This window comes from Mustela lutreola, chromosome 13 (genome assembly GCF_030435805.1).
Source record: "Mustela lutreola isolate mMusLut2 chromosome 13, mMusLut2.pri, whole genome shotgun sequence".
Classification (NCBI taxonomy): Eukaryota; Metazoa; Chordata; class Mammalia; order Carnivora; family Mustelidae; genus Mustela; species Mustela lutreola.
The window spans coordinates 34,398,410-34,411,225 of record NC_081302.1 but is presented as its reverse complement, the minus strand read 5'-3'; the positions used below and the strand labels follow the sequence as shown (position 1 = coordinate 34,411,225).

At 34.5% G+C, this 12,816-nt stretch overlaps 1 protein-coding gene across 3 annotated transcripts in view; it reads left to right on the top strand.

The window, feature by feature from the left end:
• PIBF1 (progesterone immunomodulatory binding factor 1) overlaps window positions 1-12,816 on the top strand; it is a 196,281-nt gene that overhangs the window by 112,572 nt on the left and 70,893 nt on the right. For all 3 annotated transcript variants that reach the window (XM_059144436.1, XM_059144437.1, XM_059144438.1), the window contains exons 12-13: window positions 3,151-3,301; window positions 8,847-8,937. In XM_059144436.1, coding sequence (XP_059000419.1) covers window positions 3,151-3,301; window positions 8,847-8,937 — 242 coding nt within the window. The remainder of the gene's footprint in view (window positions 1-3,150; window positions 3,302-8,846; window positions 8,938-12,816) is intronic.

The window sequence follows — 12,816 nt, the reverse complement described above, 5'->3', positions numbered from 1 at the left end:
AAATGCCTTTTTTTTTCTCCCCTTCGCTTTGGTTGACTGTGCTTGAGGATGTGTCTTGGCGGCAGGTGGAAGGGGGATGGGAGGTATATACAGGAAGACCCAGAAGCACTTCCCTCTCTGTACTTCTGAAACCAACATTTCATTCCATAATAGTTTACAACACATGCATGCTGATGTTTCCTGAACCATTCTATTTTATTATTTTTAGCTGGTTGCAGTCCATATGCAGTATATATCTATATACTGCATATGCATATGCAGTCATGACCTCTTAGGTAACAACTTGCAGTGTGAAAACCACTCTCCCATAGACCTACTCACTTGGTCAGTGAATGCAGTTGACTAGCAATTATCGTGTTATTTTGTGTAAAGGTTGTGGAGAAACCTTTATAAAACATATTATGATTCTGAAAACTGGTTGATAAAACTAAGGCTTTAGGGGAATTTCTTTACATTTTTTCCTCCATTAAACTGGGAGCCTTGGCGGGGGACAGGGACTATTCATTTACCTAACACAGTGCTTTGCTCATGGTGGCTGCTCAATAAATAACGAGTGCATGAATGGTTTGATGAACATTACTACAGTACTATTGTTCAAATCCATTTTTCTGAAATACTGGAAGGTATTTCTAAGACAATTCTTATTTATAATGAATTTGGAGAGAAGTAAATTTGCAAAGGATAAAGATTGTCATATGTACATACTTTTCTTTGGCTTTTACCTAATATTTTCCTCGATTTATAGCTTGGAGACAACTTGTTGTACTTTTAATTATCAATTGGCAAAGGCTCCCAAACACTGGCTTTATATTTTTATCTCTTTTTAAAGCTATTATTGACCTACAGTTTTGTATTTTCATCCACTTTATATGTAATTGCATATATATAATTTTATATAACTTCGTGTTATCATTCTGTTATTTAAAGGAAGGAAACAGCTACTGTGAAAGTTTAATATCTAATGGATTTCTGAAAACAGCTGATCTATTTTATGCATTCATGTTCAAATTCAAATGTTCATATATTGGTTTTTCCTAAAAAATCTTTAATATAATAGCCTTCCGTAGGTCCTGTAAACAAGATCTTCTTCGGCTTTTCAGAAACAGTAATGAATGTATTTATAGCAACCACTGAGATAAATCTATAGTAAAAGGAATTCTCTACCATAGAGTACAGAGTTGTTACGGGTTTCTGGGCATCTTTCCTCTGTGTTATGAAGAGAGAATTTTAAATTGTATCTCTCAATTTAATACCACTTATTAAATCTCTTATTAAAATAATACTTTACAAAATATCCCATCTTCTACATTTTGATTGTTTATCTCTTTAGATATCCACTTCTACAGTCTTTCATTCTGGTTCACTGTGTTCATTGTGTGGTGTTTTTATTGAGGGATGTAGAGTACAGATGAAAAGTATCAGCTGTGCTGTGAGAATAGTTATTTAGCACTATCCTTACTGATCCCTTTTTTTGACTGTGGAATTAGTAAGTGTCATCAGCCACCAGAGTCTTAATGAATTATATGTCAATATAATAAATTCTATGAAAGCTCTACATCACTTCACTGACTAGCAATTTAGTTATGATGAATAAATAAGTCTCTGGAAAACATATTCCCAGCTGGCAAGAGTAAAGAAGAAATAATACTGCAAGATGAATTTCTTTTTTCTGATCCAATCAGGGACACTAAAACCATCCCATCATTATCACCATCATTATAATAGTCATCGTCATAATCATCGATATTCCTGTGTTATTCTTTCTTTATCCTCCAATAGAATAAATTTGGAAGGTGAGGGAATAATGTTTATTTTGGGGAGAAGTTTTGATGGAAATAATTGAAGGAAAATAAGATAAAATATGTTAAGGAAAATGTCATTTCTCTTTGTAAAAACTGGAAATAGATCTGCATCTTTTCCTTTTTCCACATCACAGAAAGCGTACAATCACATATTTGTTAAGGTGAACTTTATGTTATGAGAGAAAATAATTATGTTAAAAATTATTTATCATTATAGAAAATTCAGGATCTCTACTTCTACAAGCCATTTAATAAAATATTCTCATAATTCTTATAGTTGTAATAGTATTTTTCAGACACATTCCAACTTGTATTCTAGGCACCGTGCTAAGCACTGTGAGCATATCATCTTCTGACATTCCTTCCAACAGTGTCTTGACGTAGGCCTAGAAAAAGTAATTGCCTACCATCTACAACTAATGAGTTTCAAAGCCAGCATTGAAATCCAAATCTTTCTGGCTACAAACCCATATTCTTAGCCATAATATTCTGTTGCTTCTAAGGAAATAGTAATTTGCTTATGCTGTACTGGGAAGCACGTGTAATACCACTGCATAATTTAGCCTGTTCTAGTTAGTAGACTTTCTAGATAATTGGAATGTAATTTAAGTATTAAAAACATTTCTTTTGCCACTAGAAATGTCTCCTTTTTTTAGTGAATTCATCATCTTAGTGATTCCCTCAACGTGTCACCACTGGAGAATGTAGGATTTTTTTATGCTTACACAAAATAACTCAAATTTCCATATCTGTTTTTTATAATTTTTTAAAATCCTTCCTTTCTATACAAAGGCATTTTCTGTTACTGCCCCAAGTGGGACTTCATATTTATCATTGTGATTTGTTGCTTTGAATTTATGATTGTTCAAGAAACCAGAAATCTCATTAAAACCGTGGTCAGCATGGATGAAATAAGCTCTGTTGGAAAGCTGGAGGATGGGTATATCATTTTTACACAGAGCTTTATAAGCCTGTGAGCCTTTCTCCAATAGCTATAGTTGCCAAATAAATGACCTTCTGGTAAGTATGGCACTCTTGCATTTTCTTAGTTCCAATAAATAAATGCTAATCTTACTCCGGTAACTATTTCCAAGTTTTAATTTTGTTGTTTATTCACTTCTTACAGTATTGTGCTTCGTAATTTTCAGTTACAGACAAATGAATTATTTACTTTAGAGATAATCTATCTTACCTGCTCAGTCATCTCAATTGAGCTACTTTCTCCTCATATTAAAATCATTAGAAAGAGGGGGGAAAGAAGTCAGAGTATTTTTGTGTCCCATACTTGTCTTAACTGTTAACCTTGTTTAATCCTGCCTTTGCAATTTTTTTTTTCTTCTACTATTAGGTTTTAACTAAAGAATTTTATAGTCTCCAAGCCTCTTCTGAAAAACGCATTACTGAACTTCAATCACAGAACTCTGAGCATCAGGCAAGGCTAGACATTTATGAGAAATTGGAAAAAGAGCTCGATGAAATAATAATGCAAACTGCAGAAAGTAAGTCGCCCACTACCTCACATACACAGCTCTTTTTTCTGGCAGCACAGGAAACCTGATACCATTTCTAAAACTGCATTTGTCTGTTTCTTTAAAATCCAGTTGGTGACTTTCAAAAAATATATATCTTATATTTTAAAAATTAGTTATTCCTTTTTTTTTTTTTTAAGATTTTATTTATTTATTTGACAGAGAGATAGAGAGCACCAGTAAGCAGAGCGGCAGGGAGAGGGAGAGCAGGCCCTCTGCAGAGCAGAGATCCCGATGCAGGACCCAATCCCAGGTCCCTGGGATCATGACCCTAGTTGCAGGCAGCCACTTAAACGACTGAGCCATCCAGGCGCCCAAAAAATTAGTTAATCTTAATTTCAGTAGTTGGCACTTAAAAAATAGGTTAACCATGATAGATTTTATCTTTTCATGTATTCAGTTCCTCATGGAGCGGTTAAATGTTTCCAGTGCCAGGATCCGGGCATGGGGAGTTCCTGTGATAATACTTGCTGATTAGACTTCCTTACCTATACCGCTGGAAGAAGCAAACATATTAAAGATAATTAAAGTAGTGAGATACATGCTAGTAGCAAGAAATAGGCATTTCTCAGTGGAAATACACAAGTGATGATAAGTTATTTCCACCTTGGAGGTGAGGAATACAATACCTAGGAGAGGAGGTGACACTTTGAATGAGTCTTAAAAAACAAAAATTCCTTGGCTCTACCTGGTAATAATGCTGGACCTTCAATTTCTACCTCTTCTGTTTCCTCTCAATATGCTCTCTTTTCTGTGTTATCCTAGGTGTTACGGGAATATTTTAAATTAACTTTCACCATTCATTATTTTTGTTTGAAAGTCAGAAATATCAGAAAGGGACATTCTTATAAAGTGGGTTTAAACTCCAGTTGAAGCTGAAATTGAATTTGAATTTGTTTTATGCACATTTTCTTATACTCTGTTGTATTTGTAGGCCCATTTAAGGAAAACTTTCATTTAATTCCTATAGTTATCTTCTTCCGTATCTAGTGTCAGTATCCAATAACTGCAAGTTTCCAAATTTGCCAGTGTCTTGACTGGAGTCAGAGGAATCTTTATAAAATACAGATTTGATTGTACCATACACCTGCTTTAATGCCTGTCATCTTAAGACAGCATAAAGTCACATTCCTTAGCATGACTTTTTTCATTATACTTTCCTTTGTCTTTCATGCCTTGCCATTCCCTGTCATATCATCTTATTTTACTCCTTCTTATCCTCAGAATTTTGTGCATGTCCCTCTGTCTAAATAAATCAGGAGTAGAACAGAACTTCCTCAGTCTGATAAAGGATATCTACAAAGAACCTACAGCTAATATGATACCTAATGATGAAGTAGTAAATGCTTTTTCTTTAAGAGAGAGTGAGTACAAAGCAAAGATTTCTATTTTTATAACATATGTGACATTTTAATGCAGTTTAAAATACTTTTCAGGGCGCCTGGGTGGCTCAGTGGGTTAAGCCGCTGCCTTCGGCTCAGGTCATGATCTCGGGGTCCTGGGATCGAGGCCCGCATCGGGCTCTCTGCTCAGCAGGGAGCCTGCTTCCCTCTCTCTCTCTCTGCCTGCCTCTCCATCTACTTGTGATTTCTCTCTGTCAAATAAATAAATAAAATCTTTAAAAAAAAAAAATAAAATAAAATAAAATAAAATAAAATACTTTTCATATTCCATTTATATGGAAATGCAAAGACCTATTAAAAGGCCCACATTCAGTAATACTAGTACACACCTACGAAAATGGCTGAAATTAGAAAGACTGGTTATAGCAATGTTAGTGAGAATACAGAACAACCGCAATTTGTTATAAAACCAAACAACCTATCTGATAATACAGCAATTCTATTCCTATGTATTTTGTCCAAGAGAAAAGAAAGCATATGCACACAAAAAGAGTTCTACCTGATATTCTTAGGAGCTGCATTCATGATAGTCAAAAACTGGCAACAACCCAGGTGACTATCACAGGAAAATGGCTAATCAAACCATAATACATTTTATATTCTAGAATACTACCCCATAGTAAAAAGAAACAGTTACAAACTACTGATTCTTCAACAACATGGGTGAATCTGAAAAATTTTACGCTTATCTAAGAAGCCTTAAATGTAAAAATGTAAAAGTCTAGGGGTGCCTATGTGGCTCAGTGGGTTACAGCCTCTGCCTTTGGCTCCAATCATGATCCCAGGGTCCTGGTATCCAGCCCCACATCGGGCTCTCTTCTCGGCGGGGAGCCTGCTTCCAATCTCTCTCTGCCTGCCCTCTGCCTACTTGTGATCTCTGTCTGTCAAGTAAATAAATGAAATCTTAAAAAAAAAAAAAATGGAAAAATCTAGAAGAGGAAAAATTAATCTATAGTGAAAAAATGCACTACAGTGTTTGCCTCTAAGGATGGTTGTCTCCAAAAATTAACTGGGAAAAGAGGTATTAGGGAACTTTCCAGGGTGTTGTAATTCTGTATCTTAATAGGGTTTGTGTTACACATATGTGTATATTCTCAGAACTCACCAAATGGTAGATTTAAGATTTGTACCCCTTACCATATGTAAATTTAATTTTTTTAAGAAGAACTAAAATAAATATTGAACTATAGTTGATAATTTACATGTTGAACTGTTAAAAGGTGAAGGACAGATGTCTACAACTTACTTGAAAATAACATCAGAAATGTAAGATATATCCATAAACGTATGAAGTGATAGATGTATAATAAATTATGTACAATGCAATGTTTAACTTAGAATCCAGATGTTGAGCTATATGGGTGTACACTATAAACATCCTTCAGCTTTTCCGTATGTGTAAATATTTTCTGAATAAAATCTTTTTTTTTTTTTTTTTTAAGAGAGAGTTAGCAGACATGCAACCCAAGAGAAATGGGAGTGGGGTGCTGGCAGAGGGAGAGGGATAGAGAGAATCCTAAGCAGGCTCTATGCCCAGCACAGAGCTAGATGCAGGGCTCAATCTCACCACCCTGAGATCATGACCTGAGCCAAAATCAAGAGTCAGATTCTTAACTCACGGAGCCACTCAGGCATCCCTCTTAATAAAATCTTTAGGAAAAATGCAGAAATAAATTTTTGCTTTGCTTTTGTTTAAATCATATTAAAATCATCTTAGAATAAAATATATTTATACTTGGAAGATCTAGAAACTAGGGTCATCTCTATCCATTCACAATGGAAATTAGAATATTCTTATCTTTAAAAAAAAAAGAATATTTATATTCTTAAAGACTACTTAGTAACAAAAATTTCAAAGATGTAGTACCAAACATTCTTTTTTAGGGGGCTCCTGGGTGGCTCAGTGGGTTAAAGCCTCTGCCTCTGGCTCCGGTCATGATCCCCAGGTCCTGTGATGGAGCTCCGCATTGGGCTCTCTCCTCAGCGGGGAGCCTGCTTCCTCCTCTCTCTCTCTCTGCCTGCCTCTCCACCTACTTGTGATCTCTCTCTCTCTGTCAAATAAATAAATAAACTTTAAAGAATAAAAAAACATTCTTTTTTAGTACTACATTGTGTACAATTTTCAAAGGATCACCATCTAATACAGGAAATTTCAGCTGAGATGAAGATGGTTAGACTTCATTTATTAGGTGCAGTACATAGCAAAGTTGTGTTTGAAAGACTTTGACCTTTTAAAGAAGATTATAGAATTGAAGTTTACCTGTGGCTCTTAAATCCTTAAGTTTGGACACTTAACTGACCTTCTATTTTAACATGGGTCTAATTTATTTGATGTTCCATTTTCCATAAAATTCAGTTGATTTAAAAGTTCATTTCTTATACTGTGCACCAAAATAAAAATTTGAACAATTAAAAAAAACCCTCAAATTTAAGATGTCCATTAATATCTAACTGATGGGTTTTTGAGATTTTAACTACATTTACCTTCTTCCTTCTGAATTTAGAGACAAGAGTCAGATAGGTATCAAAATGCCAACTTTCAAGGGGGTGCCTGGGTGGTTCAGTGGGTTAAAGGCTCTGCCTTCTGCTCAGATGGTGATCCTAGGATCCTGGGATCAAGGCTCTGCTCAGCGGGGAGCCTGCTTCCTTCTCTCTCTCTCTCTCTCTCTCTCTCTGCCTTCCTCTCTGCCTGCTTGTGATCTCTGTCTGTCAAATAAATAAACAGAATCTTTTAAATAAATAAATAAAGTAAATACCAGCTCTTGGAGAGCCATTCTACCATTCTGATAGAGCCAAATTGAAGAACTCATCTTGGATCTGGAGCCATGACAGCTGATAATAGTATTGGCAATGGCATATGTCATCTCTTGCTTCCACATTTACCTGAAAACTAATAAATCTACCTCTGAAGATGGACTCTGGCTCACCATGAAAAATAGGAATAAAGTTAAAGGAAAACAGGGAAAATTTATTTAAAATTCTTATTATGCCATAAAAAGATCAGTCAACAAATATATGCATATTACAGTAATGGACCTGCAAATAGCTTCATTCACTAATGTGAACTCTGTGGCTTTGTTTTAAATCTGGAACACTTCTGAAAGGTCTTTGGGGGCGCCTGGATGGCTCAGTCGGTTAAGTGTCTGCCGTCTGCTCAGGTCATGACCCCAGGGCCCTCGGCAGTGATCAGAATCTGGCTCCTTGCTCAGCAGGGAGCTTGCTTCTCCCTCTGCGTACTCTGCCTGCCACTCCCTGCTTGTGCTCTCTCTCTCTCTCTCTGACAAATAAATAAATAAAATCTTCTAAAAAAGAAAGAGAAAGGTTTCTCTTTTTAATATTAAAATAATGGTTGTTGTTGAATAATGTTATAAAAATTGTTATATATCACTGACTGCCTTAATTTGAGCTAGTAAACCTTTAGTTTTGGGGACTTTATTTTTTAATCCCAACCTACAATAAAGTTGCCATTGCCTTCAAACTTTTTAACAATGAAATGCTAACCTGTCAGTTAAAATTCCTCCTGAAAAAGAGTGGTGTGACAGTGGCGGGATTTAGAAGTAAACAGTTAAACTGAATTTTTTTCTACTTAAAAAAAAAGGCCGTCAATACATTGTTCATAGTGTGCATTTTTTATCACAGAGTAACCTACTTAAATGTACAATATCATGATTGCAAGTTAAGATAAAGTTGTTCTGATAAAATAATGGACATCTTTCCTAATTAAAAATAATCATTTGTTTTATCAAGAAGAGAAGTAATGAAATTGATGTTATCATTACTTATTTATAATTACATAACACATTCCACAAAAAAAGCCTTAGAATCATTCAGAATAACACAGCATCTATATTATTATGCTTTATAAGAAGAAACTTTAACTATGATGCAAGCCCTTACACCTTTTAAAAATAAATGGAACAAATTTAAGCGACCCTATACTTGAAGAAATACGCTTCTACTTACAAATGGACTGTTTGAGATTATGCATTAGCCCTTTTTAATGCTCTTATGCTCCCTGATTCATTAGTATGACCTCTTTTATTTTCACTTCTGCCGTGCTTTTTAAGGAAAAAAAAAACTTATTTTACATCATACACTTTAATATTTTCCAGTTGAAAATGAAGATGAGGCGGAAAGGGTTCTTTTTTCCTATGGCTATGGTGCTAATGTTCCCACAACAGCCAAAAGGCGACTAAAGCAAAGGTAAAATCAATATATATTTGTTTTACTTATCTACTCAAGCTAAATGTAATTACATTATGCTTTTTTGATAATGTGCAAAGTAAAGTTACTTTATTCTTAGTATGCATAAATATTAAATTGCTCACAGAATAAAGCACAGTAAGTTATAATCATGCATTTCATGTATTTTTAAGTGAGCTTAATGGTCAATAAAACGAAGTGTATGTTAGAACTTTCCTAGAATTAGATTTAGTGATAATGACACCATTTTAGTTTTATTTTCATGTTAATTTCAAGTGAGTTACAAATGCTTTTGTACCAACAGTTTTCAGGTTAAAATTAATTGATTATGCTTCCTTTTTTTCCTCTTGTTTTTAATTCAGCTGTGTATATTCCTTGACATATATTTGAGAAAAAGAAAAAGAGAGGCAGGGAGAGAAAGAGATGAGACTGAACGTGTATTATAATTTAAAGTATAGAAGACTGTGAAGCCCAGAAAACTTGGGGGGAGATCCATTCGTGATTTCATGAGATACTTCTTAAAGTACACTAATAAAAAAATTGTATCTATTTTAATCAGTTTTCTAATTGACCTAGCTGATTTTTTTTTTTTTTTTTTTTTTTACCTAATTCCTTTCTCCACTTTAGTTCATCCTTCTGTGCAAAAACATCTCACTGCCCTGTTTGCTACTCTATCAAACCTAAATATTTCTGCCAGACCTCCAGGCCTCTCCACGTGGTCCCACCTCTCCAGCCTCCTTTGCTTCTCTACCCAAAATGAGGGCAGTATATCTTTATGCCTATAAACATCTATTTTCTCCATACTACACAATAGAGCATCTCTCTTATCTCATTAACTCTTGTTTCCCATGTCATTTCCCCAGCCAGATGGAAGGTTTCTCAAGGTCAGCAACTGTATCTTACTCTTGTTTATTCTCTTTCTCTTTGTAGCATGATGTGAGATACCTAGTAGAATTGTCTCTTCTCTGAGTGAGGATTCAGAGCTGCCTATCTTTTATCTTTGTATGAGTTGATTGAAACATTTAGAGACATTACACATTAAGTAAGAAATACAATTTATCTGAATTCTAATACTTTCATAGAAACTTTGAGGTGATGGCTCAGAGAATAAAATGTCTTTAAGGCCATGATGTAAGATATAGACCATTTTATAACAAAACAAATGGATACTTTATTTCCCTTACTGGTTAAAGAAATATTTGGAAAAATTTTAGATCAAGGATGAATGACTGTCAAGTGTCATTTTTTAGCTGGAATGGTTAATTCTGTCTGGTGAAGATGCACGTATTTCTAAATTAAGTATTATTTGAAAAATCAGTTATAGCCCCGTCCCATTCCCATTCTCTGCCCACTCTCTTCACAGGTCACTAAGGGTGACCTCGGCTATTTTGTAATTATCATCATATCACTGTTTTGGAGCATTCTATTGCTTAGGGAGGAATAGAAAGTACTTTTGTGGGTAAAACTTCTTTGTCAATGGTAAATGATTGGTAAATACTAAAAATTGAAATTTGAAGGGAAAGGTCTATTCTCTTCTTTTTTTAGCAATATGAATCCTTCAAAAGAATCTTTGTCACAAGGGGGAAAAAGAATTTTGCTGTTGCAAGCTTTTTTCTTTAGCCCTAAATGCTGAGTTCCTCTAAAATTGAAAGTAATTATTGCTGTTACCTTACTTTTTTTTAAGAATTTCCCAAAACAGATGTTGATTTCTTAATAATTTTAGAGTGAAGATTTAAGGAACCACAACTGATTCATATTCTGAATAATCTTAACTATCCAAATATTTCTAAAGATTTTATCACTGAGCTATCTATGTGCCTTGAACAAGTGCCTAATGGGCATACTATTAATATCTCCTACCAGCTGGTGCCAGGCATTCGTCTCATGGTGAACCAGAGGGTTATTTTGAGGAAGTGCTTCTCAGGTCATCTAAACTAAGTGAAGGGAAAGTAAGTCTACATATCCAAAGAGGACATTTATGCATTCCTTCATCCATTCATTCAACATCTTTTATTGAGTGCCTGCTGTATGCATGAAATTGAGCAGTAGCAAAGAGGGTCCCTCTTTCAGGGTCTGAGACATTTCCAAAGTTTACAAAGTCTGTATTTCATTTTTTAGTAGATATTTGCAAAGAAGTCAATGGCTTCATGCTCTGTTTAAGTTTAACTTATTTAAGATGAAAGCAATGTAGCTTTTAAGAGAATCTGTATTGAATTCTTCACATTTAAAATTAAAGCAATGGAAACTGAAGGTACATTATAAAACAACTCAGTCAACCGCACATGAAATGTTTGCGTAATAAAGTTTTCATTACGTGTTAGTCTATACCAAACTATATTAAAATTTCAAAGGAACTTATTTTCAACTGCTACACTATACATTCCATTCGTACTGTGTTTGATATAAAATCTTATACATTCAACAATCAGATTTAGGTACATTAGAGTAATGCTTAATTGAAGTAAATTTCTGATTATAAAAATAATATGTTTACTTTAGAAAATTGCTGGTAATCCTACCATCCAAAGATAACTATTCAGAATTTATATAGATACATGTATTTTCCTGCATAGTTAGGGTATTATTATATGTAACATGGAAGCTTAATTTTTTATCTTACAATTCCATCTTGAACATTTTCTTATGTCATGGAATAGTCTTCAAAAAGATTTTTTTTTTTTAAGATTCTATTTATTTATTTATTTGACAGAGAAAGACACGGGGAGAGAGGGAGCACAAGTAGGGTCAAGTGGGAGAGGGAGAGCAGCCTCCCCGCTGAGCAGAGAGCCCAATGTCGGACTCGATCCCAGGACCCTGGGATCATGACCTGAGCTGAAGGCAGATGCTCAACAACTGAGCCACCCAGATGCCCCATAGTTTTTAATGGTTATCCAAAAATTTAATTTTTAGACCTTTGGTTTTTGAGTTTCATGTTAATAAATTCGATAGTCACTGAAAATTTTCACAGGTTGCCTGTTGCTACTCAAGGTATGTTATGAAATGAAAGTGAGAACATGAATGCAGAGCTCATCACACAGCACCTGGCATGTAGCGGGTCATTCAGTAAAGGCTCGTTTGTTAGACTGATTAATATTTTAATATTTCTTAGAGTACATTACATAGTTGATTTGAAAGGAAAAGCTAGTGTTCCAAAAACTTTAGTCCCAGTTTAAGTTTTCACTTAAAACAATTTTGTTTGAGAATTTTAATGAGACTTCTTAATTAGTCAAGACACTCCCCTGGACATGAAACCGGTTTTGAGATGCACTTTCTTTGCTACTAGTATTAAGACATATTGTAATGCCAATTTCCTATAAAAAAGTAGCAAAGTTAATTTTTGTGCTTTGAAAAGTAACTCCTCAAAATGTCTCTTAAACACATTATAATTCTCAAATCAGCTTATTTATATTTCAGAGTTTCAGTGGAGATAATCAACAATAAGGAAATATCACATCAAACTCTTTCTGGGACAAAGTTACAGTAGGTGAAAAGGGCTTACATAATGAAAGTAAATTAAAATGAAATGGGCTCTTCTTGACTTGATGAAACTTGAAAATCTGAAGTAATGTTTTTGTTTCGGTCATGACTGTTTTGAAAATAGCAAACAAGATTTTCTGGTTACATATTTTGGTTATGCTCTTTAACCTGCAACTTAAATGGGTAACACCCAGGCAGTAACATGGTCTCAGTGTGTGCTTCTCTGTTTGCTTTGGCAGATCTGAATGGGTAGCCTTTTCTGAAGGTTCTTAAACCTTTCGAACTGCAAGATTTACTGCATACTATAGACCTTTTGTTTTAGTTTCCGTCTAGTTTTATAAAGAGTTGAAAGTTGAAAGTCTCACAGTAGACGGAGCTTTATAATAAAGGAAAAAATTAAAG